This window comes from Callorhinus ursinus, unplaced genomic scaffold (genome assembly GCF_003265705.2).
Source record: "Callorhinus ursinus isolate GAN/ISIS: 27379988/994484 unplaced genomic scaffold, GSC_fseal_2.0 scaffold14, whole genome shotgun sequence".
In the NCBI taxonomy this organism is placed as follows: Eukaryota; Metazoa; Chordata; class Mammalia; order Carnivora; family Otariidae; genus Callorhinus; species Callorhinus ursinus.
The window spans coordinates 9537976-9552581 of NW_027397076.1; the positions used below are offsets into that span (position 1 = coordinate 9537976).

General features: G+C 36.1%; 2 protein-coding genes across 6 annotated transcripts in view; both read right to left on the reverse strand.

Annotated features, from left to right (window-relative positions):
• The window catches only part of SCYL2 (SCY1 like pseudokinase 2), a 60593-nt gene that overhangs the window by 4036 nt on the left and 41951 nt on the right, over window positions 1-14606 (reverse strand). For all 5 annotated transcript variants that reach the window (XM_025882397.2, XM_025882399.2, XM_073900435.1 and 2 more), the window contains exons 12-17: window positions 11926-12058; window positions 9971-10089; window positions 4164-4264; window positions 2301-2367; window positions 1452-1547; window positions 352-471 (exon numbers count right to left, since the gene is read on the reverse strand). In XM_025882397.2, the coding sequence (XP_025738182.1) occupies window positions 352-471; window positions 1452-1547; window positions 2301-2367; window positions 4164-4264; window positions 9971-10089; window positions 11926-12058 (636 nt within the window). The remainder of the gene's footprint in view (window positions 1-351; window positions 472-1451; window positions 1548-2300; window positions 2368-4163; window positions 4265-9970; window positions 10090-11925; window positions 12059-14606) is intronic.
• LOC112831951 (vimentin-like) lies at window positions 6572-8433 on the reverse strand. The gene is given in 2 exon segments (XM_073900437.1): window positions 6572-7175; window positions 7177-8433. Coding segments are annotated over 2 exon segments (1395 nt in total). The 5' UTR covers window positions 8295-8433; the 3' UTR covers window positions 6572-6898.

Sequence of the window (14606 nt, forward strand, 5' to 3'; positions counted from 1 at the left end):
TTGCTCAAAAATGCATAAATGCATAAACATAATATTCCTGATCATTTCAAGGTGGACAGAGTTACTTAGTACTATTAAACCTAATATTTTTTAAGAAACCCTCCTATTCATGTAACTTTCTCTTTATTGGTTACAATCACTATCATAAAACATTATACATTAGGCAGGCTATTGAGGAGTTGTTGGAAAATCCTTTCTGCCCATACTTCTTAGAAACTGCATTATTTTTATATAGACACTAGTAGGTAGAATTATATACTTACTTCTTCAGTACAGTATGCTTGAAATTGTACAAAGGTATAACCTGAAAGTAAGTATGCTTGAAATTATGCAAAAGAAATGAATTCTGACCTGTTTGACTGGAGCAACAGGTGTGTGTACTTGGGGTTTAAGAGGCTGCTGGCTTTTCAACTTCTGTGCCTGCTCCTGTTCTTTTGCTAATTTTTGTTTTTCTTCAAGTGTAAGTGATGCCTCAAAACAAAACAAAACAAAACATCAACTGGCAACTTCATAATTCCACTTGTAAAACAGAAGATGTCTTTTTTTGTAAAGTATGTCTTGGTATGTTTGACAATACCAAGTAGTTTGCAAACTACTCCTGTACTGGTGACTGCCACAAGTAAATTATATTTGGAATTATGACAAGACTTAACTTGAGGTAGAAACTCACAAAATCTCTGCTAAAATACTTCCAGCATAAAAAGTTACTGTTTTAAAACCATTCATCAGATTGACCTTTTTCCAGACAAGGGGAATATGATTTGGTGATTTCACTTTATAAAATTGGGAGACTTTTGTTCAACTCTAATCTATCTCACTCCAAAAATACTTTAGGAACTCAACGAAAAGCTAAGGAAAACGTGAACAGCTTCTTTCACTGCTAATGTCTGAATCAAATTTGACATTTATCTTTTTCTTTTATCAACCTTGCTAAACTATAAGCTCACAGTATGTTCTTACAATTTTGTAAACTCAACGCCCAGTAGCTCCTGGCTTTGCACATATAGGTACCAGTATTTGTCAAATGAACAGAAGAAAAATTGCCCTCAGCAGAAATTCAAATTTGACATATTTATTATATTGAATACTAACCAATACTTCAACTGAAAAGGATCACTTTAAAATTTATCATTCAAAATCAGAAGCAGAGAAGAGCCACAGTGGAATTTATCAAGAGGTGTGACTGACAAAGTGCAACAAAAAGGACAAAGAAGGCAGGAATCTAGAAATGTTACCACGTGGGAAGCTGAGTAATAAAGGAAGTTAAAATTCTCAAGCCTGTTTATTCTCAATGTGAGTCATGTTCCCACAATAATTTTTAAACTTCATAAAGATTATTAAAGTATGCTTCTTAAGATGCTAAACAGCAGCATTTCCCAACTAAAATCTGTAGTTTACAGGAAGTCCTATAATATAATCAGTGCACTGTAAGATCAAGTAAAGAAACTTACTCTTTTATGCTTATTCTGTAACCCATCCTCTTTATTTTCTGATTCACCGCCAGTCAGAAAGTCTGCTCCAATGTTGTTAAAGACTTTGTCAATTTGCTGAAAAAGAAAAATGTCAACCACTTGAATGACATCAAAAAATTGTGATTTTACTGCTTAAAGAGCAAAAGCCCCTCAAATGAAGCACACTGTCAATCTCTATTTACAAAAATTAAAATGATCTAAATAAACTACCCCGTGACCCAGCAATTGCACTACTAGGTGTTTATCCAAAGAATGGAAAAATACTGATTCGAAAGGGTACTTGCACCCCAGTGTTTATAGCAGCACTATCAACAATAGCCAAATTATGGAAAGAGCCCAAATGTCCATCAACTGATGAATGGATAAAAAAGAGGTAGTGTATTTATACAATATTGCTCAGCCATCAAAAAATATGAAATCCTGCCATTTGTGATGATGTGGATGGAACTAGAGTGTATTATGCTAAGTGAAATATGTCAGAGAAAGACAAATACCATATGCTTTCACTCATATGTGGAATTTAAGAAACAAAACAGATGAATATAGGAGAAGGGAAGGAAAAATAAAATAAGTAAAAACAGAGGGAGACAAACCATAAGAGACTCTTAACTACAGAGAACAAACTGAGGGTTGCTGCAGGGGGTGGGGGTGGGGTTAAATGGGTGATGGGCATTAAGGAAGGCACTTGATGTAATAAGCACTAGGTATTAATATGCAACTGATGAATCACTGAATTTTACTCCAGAAACCAATATTACACTATATGTAGAATTTAAATAAAATTTTGGAAGAAAATAAATAAATAAATAAATAATCTAAATCTCTTACCTGAGACCCAACATTTGTAACTTTTTTCTCCTCAGAAGCATTCATTTGATTTCCTATATCCAAAGATCTGGAGGAGAGTTGAATTATGACAAAGCAATAAAAAGAAATGCTTATTTTTGAAATACTCATACAAAAATAGTTCCTCCCCATGGGGTTTATTAGAATCTAAACAAACTGCAACTTTATTCTTTAAGGACAGTCATAACCTTTATTATTTACTATAATTAATGTCTGCTTGCCCCAAAAAAGTAACACTGCATATACAAGTCATTTTTTTTAATTCAACATTTGAGATTTACTGGAGAATTTACTCAGTGTGTTATAAAACCAGGCAAGCATGTTTCTTACTATCAGAGAGCTTACAGCTCACTGAGAGACAAGGTATGATATGAGGAACTTGATGTGATTAAATTTAGAATCTGATTTTCACAATAAATGCTATAATCACTATGATGAGCCAGATCTACGCCTTGAAAAATTGGTAAGATTTAGACAGGAAAAAGAAAAAAGGTTCATTTACACCTGAAGTATAAATACTAGGTATTAACATTTTCTCTTATAAATTTTTAAAAATTATTTTTCAGGGTTCTTATGTTAATAGTCAATCCATCAAACATAAATATATACATCACAGAATATTTAGAGCATACAAAGGGCTATTTCATGTCTTTCTACACCTGGCATATTTATTTCCATTAGCCTTCATCTTACACTGGGGCAGAAGCTAAAAAATTTCTATCTGGGAACCTAGCTCATAATTGGTATCAATTTTAGTGATTTCTGATGTCTTTTTTTTTTTTTTTCTTTTAGAGAGAGAGGGAAAGGGGAAGAGGGAGTGAGAGAGAGGAGAGGTAGAGGGAAAGGGAGAGTATTTGGCAGGCTCCATACCCAGCCCAGAGCCTGATGTGGGGCTCGATCTCACAACCTTGAGATCATGACCTGAGGCAAAATCAAGAGTCAGATGCTTAACTGACTGAGCCACCCAGGCGCCCCTAATTTCTCTTTTTACTGATGTCTTTTGGCTCAGGATTTAATGGGCATCCTAAAATCATGTATTTTTCTCTGGGAAACAAATATAGTGGAGATTTTATTTTAGTAAACTGGAGTTTAATAAACTCCAGTCATTTTCACCTTTCCCTTCTTCCTTTGAATACTAGTATTTTGCAAATAACTTAGAAAATCCTCCCTAAAAAAAAAAAAAAGTGGATTTGTGGTATTAAATATGAAATGAATGCTCTATAAACATTTCTGGAATCAGGGAAAAGAAAAAGGGAGAAATCAAAACACCAGGGTTTCATAGATTTGAAAAATATTTTTAAGTGGTGCTCTTAGCGATCACCCTGAATTTACACCTCTAGTAGCTAATGCTAACAAGAGACCGTCTCAGAAATAGAATTTTCCTTATATATAGAAAATGCTAAGATTATATCATGTTACACTTTTGGACTCAGAAATGACATTAGATTTTCTACAACATTCTATTTTCATTCAGTTCAAGTTAACATGCTGGAAAATTTTTAAATATTTTACATGTGATCAAATTGAAATCAATTTTTCACTATGCTGAACAAACTGACGGTCACCAGAGGGGAGGCGGGAGGAGGGATAGGTAAAAACAGGTGAAGGGGATTAATGATGAGCACTGAGTAATGATGGAACTGCTGAATCACTATACTGTACACCTGAAATTAATATAACACTACACGTTAACGATACTGAAATTAAAATAATAAACTTAACCTTAAAAGAAAAAAAAAAAACAGAAATCCATCAATTTTTCTAGTACTTATTCCAGAAAAGCAATCATGAGGTAACTTTAATCTCACTCCGGGGTCATGTACAATTCATATGCAACCTACTTACTTCTGCTGTTCTTGCATTATATGAAGTTGCTCCAGTTTAGTCTTATGTTCAGATTCCAATCTGTTAAGCATTTCTTTTATGACGGAAATGAAAGAATTGAACTGGTACAACAAGAAATTGATACAGTTATAATGTTTCAGGTTAGCAGCAAATGTAATCTAATAAAATAATTCAACAAGTTAATCATAATATCCTCCATTTTTACCAGAATATGACCCACTCATAGTAGTGAGGTCACAAGAATAGTATATTTAAACTCAGCATATCAGAGCAAGCTTTTACAGTATTTCTGTATGATGGTGATAAAGTTGATGAGGATTTTAAGTTCCAGAAAATACGTCTCAATTAGTTTTATAGCCTGAGTTCTCTAACAGCTATTATTCAGGGATCTTATAAATTTACCCCCAGCAGTTATTACATGTTGATTTTCCTAGAATAGTCCAAAACTGACCATCTGAATTTGTACATATCTGGAAGCAACCCATTTAATAATGCATAACAAAATCAGTTTATTCAGATCGTTATAAAAATGACATGCTTGGCTAAAATAAATCTTTTTTAAAGTTAGTAGAAATATTAAATGTATATAGTTTAACTTCCAAATAATTATAGTTCCTAAAGTATGTCTAATACTATGTCATAATGTAGTTAAAGCTTTGGTTAAATGATGATTCTTAGGGTATCTCAGATCATCGTGAACAATTTATTTAACAATATCATATATTACGAGTGGAATCTAGAAACTGCTCTCTTTCCCTCCCAAATCTTCTTTTTGTACTGGGTGCTTATACAACTCTTCATAGTAGGTTTATTAATATTTCTATTCCATACAGGAGGAAACTATGGCTCAGGGAGAGAGAAAGCAACTTAGTAAGAGATACTAAATTAACATATGGCAGCATGAGAATTCATGTAAGTCTGTCTCCAGAGTTTGTGCTCATTTCTACTTGACACTGCTTCTCACCATGCTCAATCATCCGTTGTCTTACCATGAGAGTAACAAAAGGCATTATTTCCTTAGCAGTTTACCTGGATGGACACTCTGATTAGTTTTTTTAACTTTGTAATGAAGTATAACATACTAACAGAAAAGTATACATATATAAGCACACATACCAAAAATTTCAAATTGAATTTAACTAGTCAGATGTAGAAAAAGAACACTGGCAGCACCCCAAAAGCTTTCTTGTGCCCCCTTCTAGCTACTTCCCACCCCCTTATCCTATGAGTAAAAACTAGTCTGACTTCTGGTAGTATAGTTTTGACTGTTTTTGTACTTTATATAAATGGAATCATTCAGCAGATCTTGGTGTGTCTGGTTTCACTTGCTCAACATTATGTTTGTGAGATTCATCCATACTGTTGCATGTAGTGGTTCAGAAGAATTAACACAGTGGGCCTGGACTGCTATCTTTGAAAAGGCCTGCTTGCAAGGTTGGCCCTTGGCCAGTGTCCAGGAACTCAGATTTTAGGAGAGTTCCCATCATTAACTGATGATAGTGGCTCACTAAACTGTACAAAGACTGTTTTATGCCAAACATCTGCTTTCCTTCTGGAAGTCTGGAATTTGAGTACATGACAGACAGATGGAGCTACAATACTTCACATATACTGTCACAACTCATTACCAGGGAGAGTAAGTATATTGAGGAGATGACTCTGGAAAGTTGATCTGGTTTCCTCCAGACTCTGCCCTATAAGCCTTCTCCCTTTGCTGATTTTGCTTTATATCCTTTCGCCATAAAAAATCATAGCCATGACTACAACTATATGCTTAGGCCTGTGACTCCTTCTCGTGAATCACTGAATCTGGAGGTAGTCTTTGGAACCCTCACCCAACACAAGTTGTGATATGTTTTGATTGCTACTTAGTATTTCCTGTTTTATAATCAAATGCAAAAAAAATGTACTTTCTTAAATCAAGTTATCATTTTCCATAATGCAAAATATACTTAGATTATTTTAAATCAGAATCTTAAATTAGGAACCCTCTCCATGAAGTGAATAGGAAAGAAGACCACACCCATGTTAACTATTGTAAAATACCAGAAAATATGAATCAAAGTATTTCTGTTGATGAAAATAGGCCCCTAAACTCTCAAACCATAAAGCTGAAGAAAACTAACATCACATTTCAAATGAAATTATATATTATAAGCATTTGGGAATACTTAAAAACATCCTAAATCATAAATGTGAGAACTAAGAACAGAAATGACCAAAAGTTGGACTTAGCTATATCATCATCCAATTTTTCCCCAATATTCACTGTTTCCCTTTTTTCCAATTGTAACTTCAACCCTGCCTCCCAAGATATGAAGAAACTATCAAACCAAAAATTGAAATTTAGGGACACAAACTTTCAGAGGCTTACCCTACCACTTCAAATGAAATTTGGGTCTGATTAATTTTTTTTTGAGTTTTCCAAAGATTTATTGAAGCAGAAACAAGTTGATCAGATACTTGTTGGAAAAAAAGCAGTTTTAATGGTATTCAAAAATACTTTTTAAAAAGTATTCTAGCACAAGTTTTCTTCATAAACTAGATTATGTTGTAAACTTTCTTCTAAATCTTTTAAGAGTGTTGGTTCTTAAGAACTAGAGATTATTCCTATTCCAAATCTATCTTGCGCTCCTGAAAAACTGCAGAAAGGCACTTGAAAGCTGTTTCTTTAAGATACGGATTTCTTTTTTTATTCTTGCTGGTAGTATTGCTGCATCGACTCTGTGCCCTCTTTACTCAAGGTCATCGTGATGCTGAGAAGTTTCATTGATAATCTGTCCATCTCTAGTCTCAACCATCTTAATCAGAAGTGTCCTTTTTGAGTGAGTGTCAACCAGAGGGAGGGAATCCAGACTGGTTTCCCTCAGGTTCAGGGAAGAAAAGTTTGGAGGAGGCAGAGTAATCCTGCTCTCCTCGCCTTCCAGCAGCTTCCTGTAGGTGGCAATCTCAATGTCGAGAGCCATCTTGACATTCAGCAGGTCCTGGTATTCCCGAAGGTGACGGGCCATCCTTCATGTTCTGAATCTCATCCTGCAGGTGGCCAATAGTGTCTTGGTAGTTAGCAGCTTCGACAGCGAAGTTCTCTTCCATTTCACGCATCTGGCGTTCCAGAGACTCATTAGTCCCTTTGAGGGCGTCCACTTCGCAGGTGAGGGACTGCACCTGTCTCCGGTACTCATTCGACTCCTGCTTTGCCTGGCGCAGAGCATCGTTGTTCCGGTTAGCAGCCTCAGAGAGATCGGCAAACTTGGACTTGTACCATTCCTCGGCCTCCTGAAGGTTCTTGGCAGCCACACTTTCATACTGCTGGCGTACATCATGCAGGGCAGCCGTGAGGTCAGGCTTGGAAACATCCATATCGATTTGGACATGCTGGTCCTGAATCTGGGCCTGCAGCTCCTGGATTTCCTCATCATGTAGTTTCTTCAAAAAGGCAATCTCTTCTTGCAAGGATTCCACTTTACGCTCAAGGTCAAGACGTGCCAAAGAAGCATTGTCAACATCCTGTCTGAAAGACTGCAGGGTGCTCTCGGCTTCCTCTCTCTGAAGCATCTCCTCTTGCAACTTCTCCCGGAGCCGCATGATGTCCTCGGCCAGGTTGTCGCACTCCACCTCGACGCGGGCCTTGTCGTTGGTGAGCTGGTCCACCTGCCGGCGCAGCTCCCGCATCTCCTCCTCGTAGAGGTCCCCCAGGCGCGACTTGCCCTGGCCCTTGAGCTGCTTGAGCTCGGCTAGCAGGATCTTGTTCTGCTGCTCCAGGAAGCGCACCTTGTCGATATAGTTGGCAAAGCGGTCATTCAGCTCCTGCAGCTCCACTTTCTCGTTGGTGTGGGTGTTCTTGAACTCGGTGTTGATGGCGTCGGCCAGCGAGAAGTCCACCGAGTCCTGCAGCTGGCGGACGCTGGGCACACTGTGCCGCAGGGGCACGGCAGAGGAGCGCGTGGCGTACGAGCCTCCCGGGGACGAGGCATAGAGGCTGCGGCTGGTGCTGGGGCGCAACGCGCTGCCCAGGTTGTAGGTGCGGATGGACGTGGTCACGTAGCTCCGTGTGGAGCTCGGCCGGCTCCCGGTGCCGGGGCCGCCGAACATCCTGCGGTAGGAGGACGAGGACACGGACCTGGTGGACATGGCTGCAGAGGGTGGTGGTGGACCGGGCGCCTGCGGCGGCACGGACCGGCTTGGGGAGGACAGGCGAGCGAGGGCGCAGTGGGTGTGGGCGGCGGGAGCGCTGCTGCGTCTCTGGCGCGGGGGATCCCGGAGCAAGAGTGGCAGAGGGGGTCTGATTAATTTTATAAATTTCTCTAACTCCAAAACTCTATTCACTCAGCACTTCCCTCTAAGGCCAAAAGCTTTCCTGCTTAACTCCCAGCTTTCTGCTTCCTTAATTGCTCTAATTCACTTTCAGTACCTAATTCCCAATCTTCCCTGCCTATCCATTTCTGACACTCCCTGGTAAACAGTAACCAACCAATCCCAGTCTTTTTTCCATTTTACTCCATTAAACACCAGTTCTAAAGTGAATAAAATGACTTGTCATTACTCTAACTCAAATTTTCTCTCAGTTCAATAAATATTTTTGGTTTTAGCACTGCACTAAGTGCTGTGGGTATAATAAAGTATAAGATATAATAACCAGCCTTCTGGGAAAGGCAGACACATGAGTACATACCTGTGATAACTACAGTGATAGAGCTATGCAGAGAGATAATTATATAATAATCTTTGAATACATTACCTCTTTGAGCAAATGTTTACCACATCTTGAAATTTCAAATACCTAAACCAGTACACCTGAAACTAATATAACACTGTATGTTAACTATACTGGAATTAAAATAAAAATCACAACAACAAAAAAGCAAATACCTAAATCAGAGAGCAATTTAAAGTCTACTTATACTAGTCTCAGTTTACCTCTCTCCCATTACTCCCCTACTGTATTTATAGGTATCTCTCAGTCAAACTGGATTATTCATTTCCTATGGCAGATAGACTCTAAACTGGTTCCCAATTATCTCATTCTGCTACTCAGGGCTTTGTGTAACTCCCTATCTTTGAGAGTGGGCAGGAGCTGTGACTTGCTGGTAATCAAGAGAATGCAGCAAAGATACTGGATGTCATTTCCTTGATTACACTACAGGATGCTGTACCTTCATCTGTCTAGCAGATTCTCTTTCCCACTCTGATGAAACAAGTTGCCATGTTGGAAGGCCCATGAAGCAAAGAACTGACAGTGCACCCACCTAACAGAGAGCTAGGAACTGAGGCCCTCAGTCCAACAACCTAAAAGGAACTGAATCCTGCCAACAACCATGTAAGTAGCTTAGAAGCAGATCCTTCTTTCCCCCAACTGAGACTTCACATGAGTCACCAGCCTTTGACTGTAACATTGTGAAAACTCTGAACAGATAATCCATGCCCTGGTTTGGCTGATCCACAGAAACAATGAAATAACCATCTAGTTTATGGTAATTTGTTATGAAGCAATAAATAACAGATATACACCCCAGACACATTACATTGATTTTTTTTCTTTGTTCGTGTCAACTTCCCAGCCCCAAATTTGAAGTAGCCCCAAATCCTACACATCTTTCTATGTTCTAGTCATTTACTATCTCCCAGTGAGGCCTTCAATAATCCTTCCAACTCACATACTCCTTACTTTGAATCCACAAACTTTCTTTTTTGAACTCTTTGGCTATTTTTCCTTGTTTTAGCAACACTTAAATGTAATGTATTTATATATTTAGTGCCAAGAAAACAGTAAGCTGAATAAACTGAATAAAACACAAAACTGTTCCTACCTGATTGAGATTAAGATTATTTTCAATACTCAGGGGAATCAGATGAGGCAATACTTTTCCAGCCAACTGCTCTTTGGTGATTCCCAACTTCTTATGTGTAAAAGTACATTTGTAAATACCTGATAGAAAAGAATGAGACAAATTTTATAGTTCAATACCACAAATTAATAGACATTACTATATCTACATGAAATCTCTTGATAATTAATATAATTACAAATTTTTCCTTGTCAGCACCTAGAATGAGGATGTTCTTACATATGGATCAGAATGATTTCAGTTTTATCACCAGCTTAGATTTAAATATGACATATTTATCCTGAATTCTTTTGGCTTAAGAGCACATTTGTTAGCATAACATTAAAAGCCTTACCACAGTGCAGCAGCAAGGTTACAGAATGACCCTCTATCCTGAAAACATCTGAATATATAGTTCAGACTTCCCATTCAAATTTGAGACATCTGTTTCACAAGTGTGTGAGTATAGGTCCTACACCTTTATTCATTCTTTAATCAGACTTAACATGTTTGAAACTTTAATAATTTAATTCAACTCCACACAATCCTTCCCTATAGTCTCACCTATTTACTCAAACTTCAAGACCCTGCTTATTACACCTATTCCACAAAGCCTTCATTTGGTAAACTAAGCACATTTGTTTCTCATTCTCTGAATGCTTTTGTTGTGTTTTGTATATAACCCATAGCCTTAGAACACACCATATCCTATCATTTTGCTGTTAATGTACACTTCACTTAAATACTCAAAGAGTAACTTTACTGAACACCTACTAAATGTTTATTCGCTAGGCACTTAATTGCTATGCTCATTACTCTTCCCTTCCCATTTTCTCACTGAATTCTCATAAGACTCCCATAATGATGCATTTTCATCCTCATTTGTTAGATGAAGCAACTTTTCCAAAGTCATTCCAAGAACTGACACAGCCAGGATTGGAGCTAGGGCTTTTTCCACTATGTCAAACTCCTTCTCAAGAAGACTAATTTCATTGAACCCAAAAGTTTCATACCACATCCCATGCTTACAGAGGTCCACAATAAATTATTTGCTGACCATTCCTACAAATATTTACTGAGAGCTTTCTATAGACCAGGCACTACAGTAGGTGTTAAAAATACACAGCTGAGTAATTTGGTTTTTCTTCAAAATTAACAGACTTTAAAATTAGTAAAAAGTAAACTTGTTAATGTTTTTGTGCTTCTACAATTATGTCTGTTTCCATGAGTATAGCAGAACCTCAGAATTTCCAGACTGGACTGTCAAAGCTTTAACTAATAATAATTTCAGAGTTTCTTGACAGAGTAATTTGTAATTATGCTGATAGAATGTGCTGTAAGGCTAATATGCTTCATAAGCACATCACTTAATAGTGAAACATACTTGTTAAGATTTGGACATATATAAATTAAGAACCAGCTCTACCACTTATCAGTTGTGTTATCTTGGATAACTTACTTAAACTCTGGGCCTCAATTTCCTTACTGTAAAACAGAAATAACAGTACCTATCTCACTGGAATTTGGAGAGGACAAAATGAGATAATGCAGCAAAAATACTCAGCATAGTGCCTTTTACAAACTGAGTACCAAATAACCATCAAGTATTACTATTACGACTGGTATCAGCATTTCAAGCAGCTTTTTTTGCCTCTCTTATTTGGAATCATTTTACAGAGAAAACTACATGTGATCACGATATTTGTGAAGCTAGGATTCCCAAATGTCTAATTCTTTTGTAAATGTCAAGGAAGACTACAGTTTTTGCTAAAATTAACACAAAGAAAAGTTATATCATGGTATTTATCCCACCATTCCTCAATTACTAAATGCTATATACTTGAAAAAAGGATACAAAGGTTTTGTAATTTGGAAGATTCATTTGCATGACTATAAAATAATAAAGCTGCATCAAATGACATTAAGTTTTCAGCTACCTAAAATTCCCATGAGGACTGCAGGTTCCTTGGATGGAATCTGTTGCAAGAAGGGCAGGATATCATCAAGTACAAACCACTTATCCAAGTATTCCAAAATCTTTCCTAAGCACACTAATGAATTTACACGAACCTATTAAAAGAGGTAAATTGCATTAGTCATTTAAAGTTTTTGCAATCTAGAACAAAATGTTTAACTACAAATTTAATCTTCATATAGATATGTTAAAATCTCAAGAATAAAAGTAGGTTTAAAAGCTCTCATCCCTTAATAATGTAGGAAATCCATGTATTTACTAATTCCCCTGGACTTGTTTCAGAAAGAATTCATGATTGCTTTACCAGGACACTAGTTAGCTAAAGGTAAGGAATGACTTCAATTTGTATCCTTCTAAATGAAGTGATTTGGATTTGAGAAGCTTTGCTATATATATGTTTACTAACAATATTTCTTTGGGGACATCTGATTTATAAAAGGGACTACATTCTCCTATCAAATGAGAGGATTTTACTAGGCTTCCAATACTTTTCTCTTCCTCAGGCTTAATTCATTCTTAAATTAAATATTTCAGCAACATGTGAAAAGTATCTATATTTTACCCGACAAAAAGTTTCCTATTTCTAAATATATTCTTTAACACAGATACTAAAACCTGATACTTAGTGCTTTTATCAAAATTTTATCTATATTCGCTTGACAATTTTGATAAATATTTCACACCCTATTTTTTTAGCTTGAATATGTTAAGATAGAATACGTTCAGAAAAAAGGCAAATCAAAAAAATACAGCACACTGTTAAATACAAAAAACTGGTGGTTGCCAAAGGGGAGGTGGGTAGGGGGCTAGGTGAAATAAAGGGGATTAAGAGTATACTTATCGTGATGAGCACTGAGGAGGGTACAGAATTGTTCAATTATTGTATTATACGTCTGAAACTAATATAACACTGTACGTTAATTATATTTCAATTTTTTAAGAAAGAATACTTTGAGTCAGGGTCCTATCAACAGAACTGCAGTTTCAAAAAAAAAAAAAACTAAGCAAAGCAGAAATAATTTAGTTGGTTAAAAAAAGCATCATATTTCTACAAGAAAGATGGAAAAAAGTTCTCTGAAAAATAAGGTATAATCGTTTTCTGAAATTCAAACATAAGGAATATTACAAACTCAAAAAGATATCTAATTAATATGCTCTTAGAATCAGTGCTATAAAAGGAATTGCTACATTTTTATAAGTGTGTGTATGTGTGTCAAGAGATGCTAGAAATACTAGTTTTTTTATTTTTAATATAAAATACTAGTCATGTAAGTCATGAAGAAATAGAACTCTTGGAGCATTTTACCTACCTCTATGTAGAATTTATTTTTCTTTATTTTCAGGAAACAGTATTAAAATACAATTCTAACTCACAACTCATGTTTCACTAATTTCCCAGTTAGAATTTTTTAACCTTAGAGGTCCATGTCTATAAATGCAATTCAAAATTCACATTTGCCCCTCTGAAGATAGGAACACTGTATGTGGTATATAAAATGCAAATCCATTCCAGAATTACTGTTCTAAACACATTCATTATAACTCTTTGTAATCATGTCTTTAATGGCTCAGTTGGCATCTTAAAAAGAGAGATATAAACATCCCCAGGCATTAATACACATCATTTAAGTATCAGTGCTTCCCACCTCACTCTGCATAAATACTTAGAACTGAACTAGAACATGTACTTTGACAAAATGTATGCTAAAATAAATCTATGCTGCCATAAATACAGTGTGACTTATATTTTTATTTTCTTTTTTTCTGAAGATTTTATTTTTTATTTGACTTTAAGTAATCTCTACACCCAAACTGGGGCTTGAACTTACAACTCCAAGATCAAGAGTCACATGTTCTATGACCAAGCCAGCCAGGTGCCTGCAGATTTTTAAAGGGCATTCTGAAAATGAAATTTTTAGCTGTATACTACCATCTATTTTGAAAATTCAATCATAAAATTTAGAAAATTTCAAGGAAAAGAACTGGATTTCAAATCTTTTTAATATTTATGAAAAGACTCTGAGGGGTACATTAACTTGCCCAATGGCACAGGACGGTTAGTAGTAGAGTCAGAATACGAACTTGGGTTTCTTGACTTCATTTCATACTTGTTCATTTTGGTAAACAATGATATTTTTTCCTATTTTGGTGTTGTTTCCATCTCAGAGCTTTTATACCAAAACAAACAAACAAACAAACAAAAAAACCCATGACTAAAATGGATTGGATCGCTATAAGGTAAAATCATGTCATTTAAATTGCTTTTGCCTTAAGCAAAAGCTTAAGCTACAAATGCTTATATTTATTTAAATTTACATTTCACCTAATAAGATGGAAGAGGTCTCCAAAGAACTATATTTACAAAATGCAAACTTAATAACATGACCATTATCAAACATCAATATAAAGAACTGATCAGATGAATGAAGGACATTTTTTCCTCTTTTCTAAAGCTACTGTTTGAAGAGAATATTCAATGTCACTTCTATAAAGAATTATCTGTGGGATAAATTCTTATGATCTACTGTTGGAGAAAAGGTTGGAAATATATATTTCTCCCAGTATGAGATAATGAGAACTGATATTTACTGCTATTTACTAGTTCCTTGACTACCAACTGTTAAGTGTTAAAATTCTGTATTC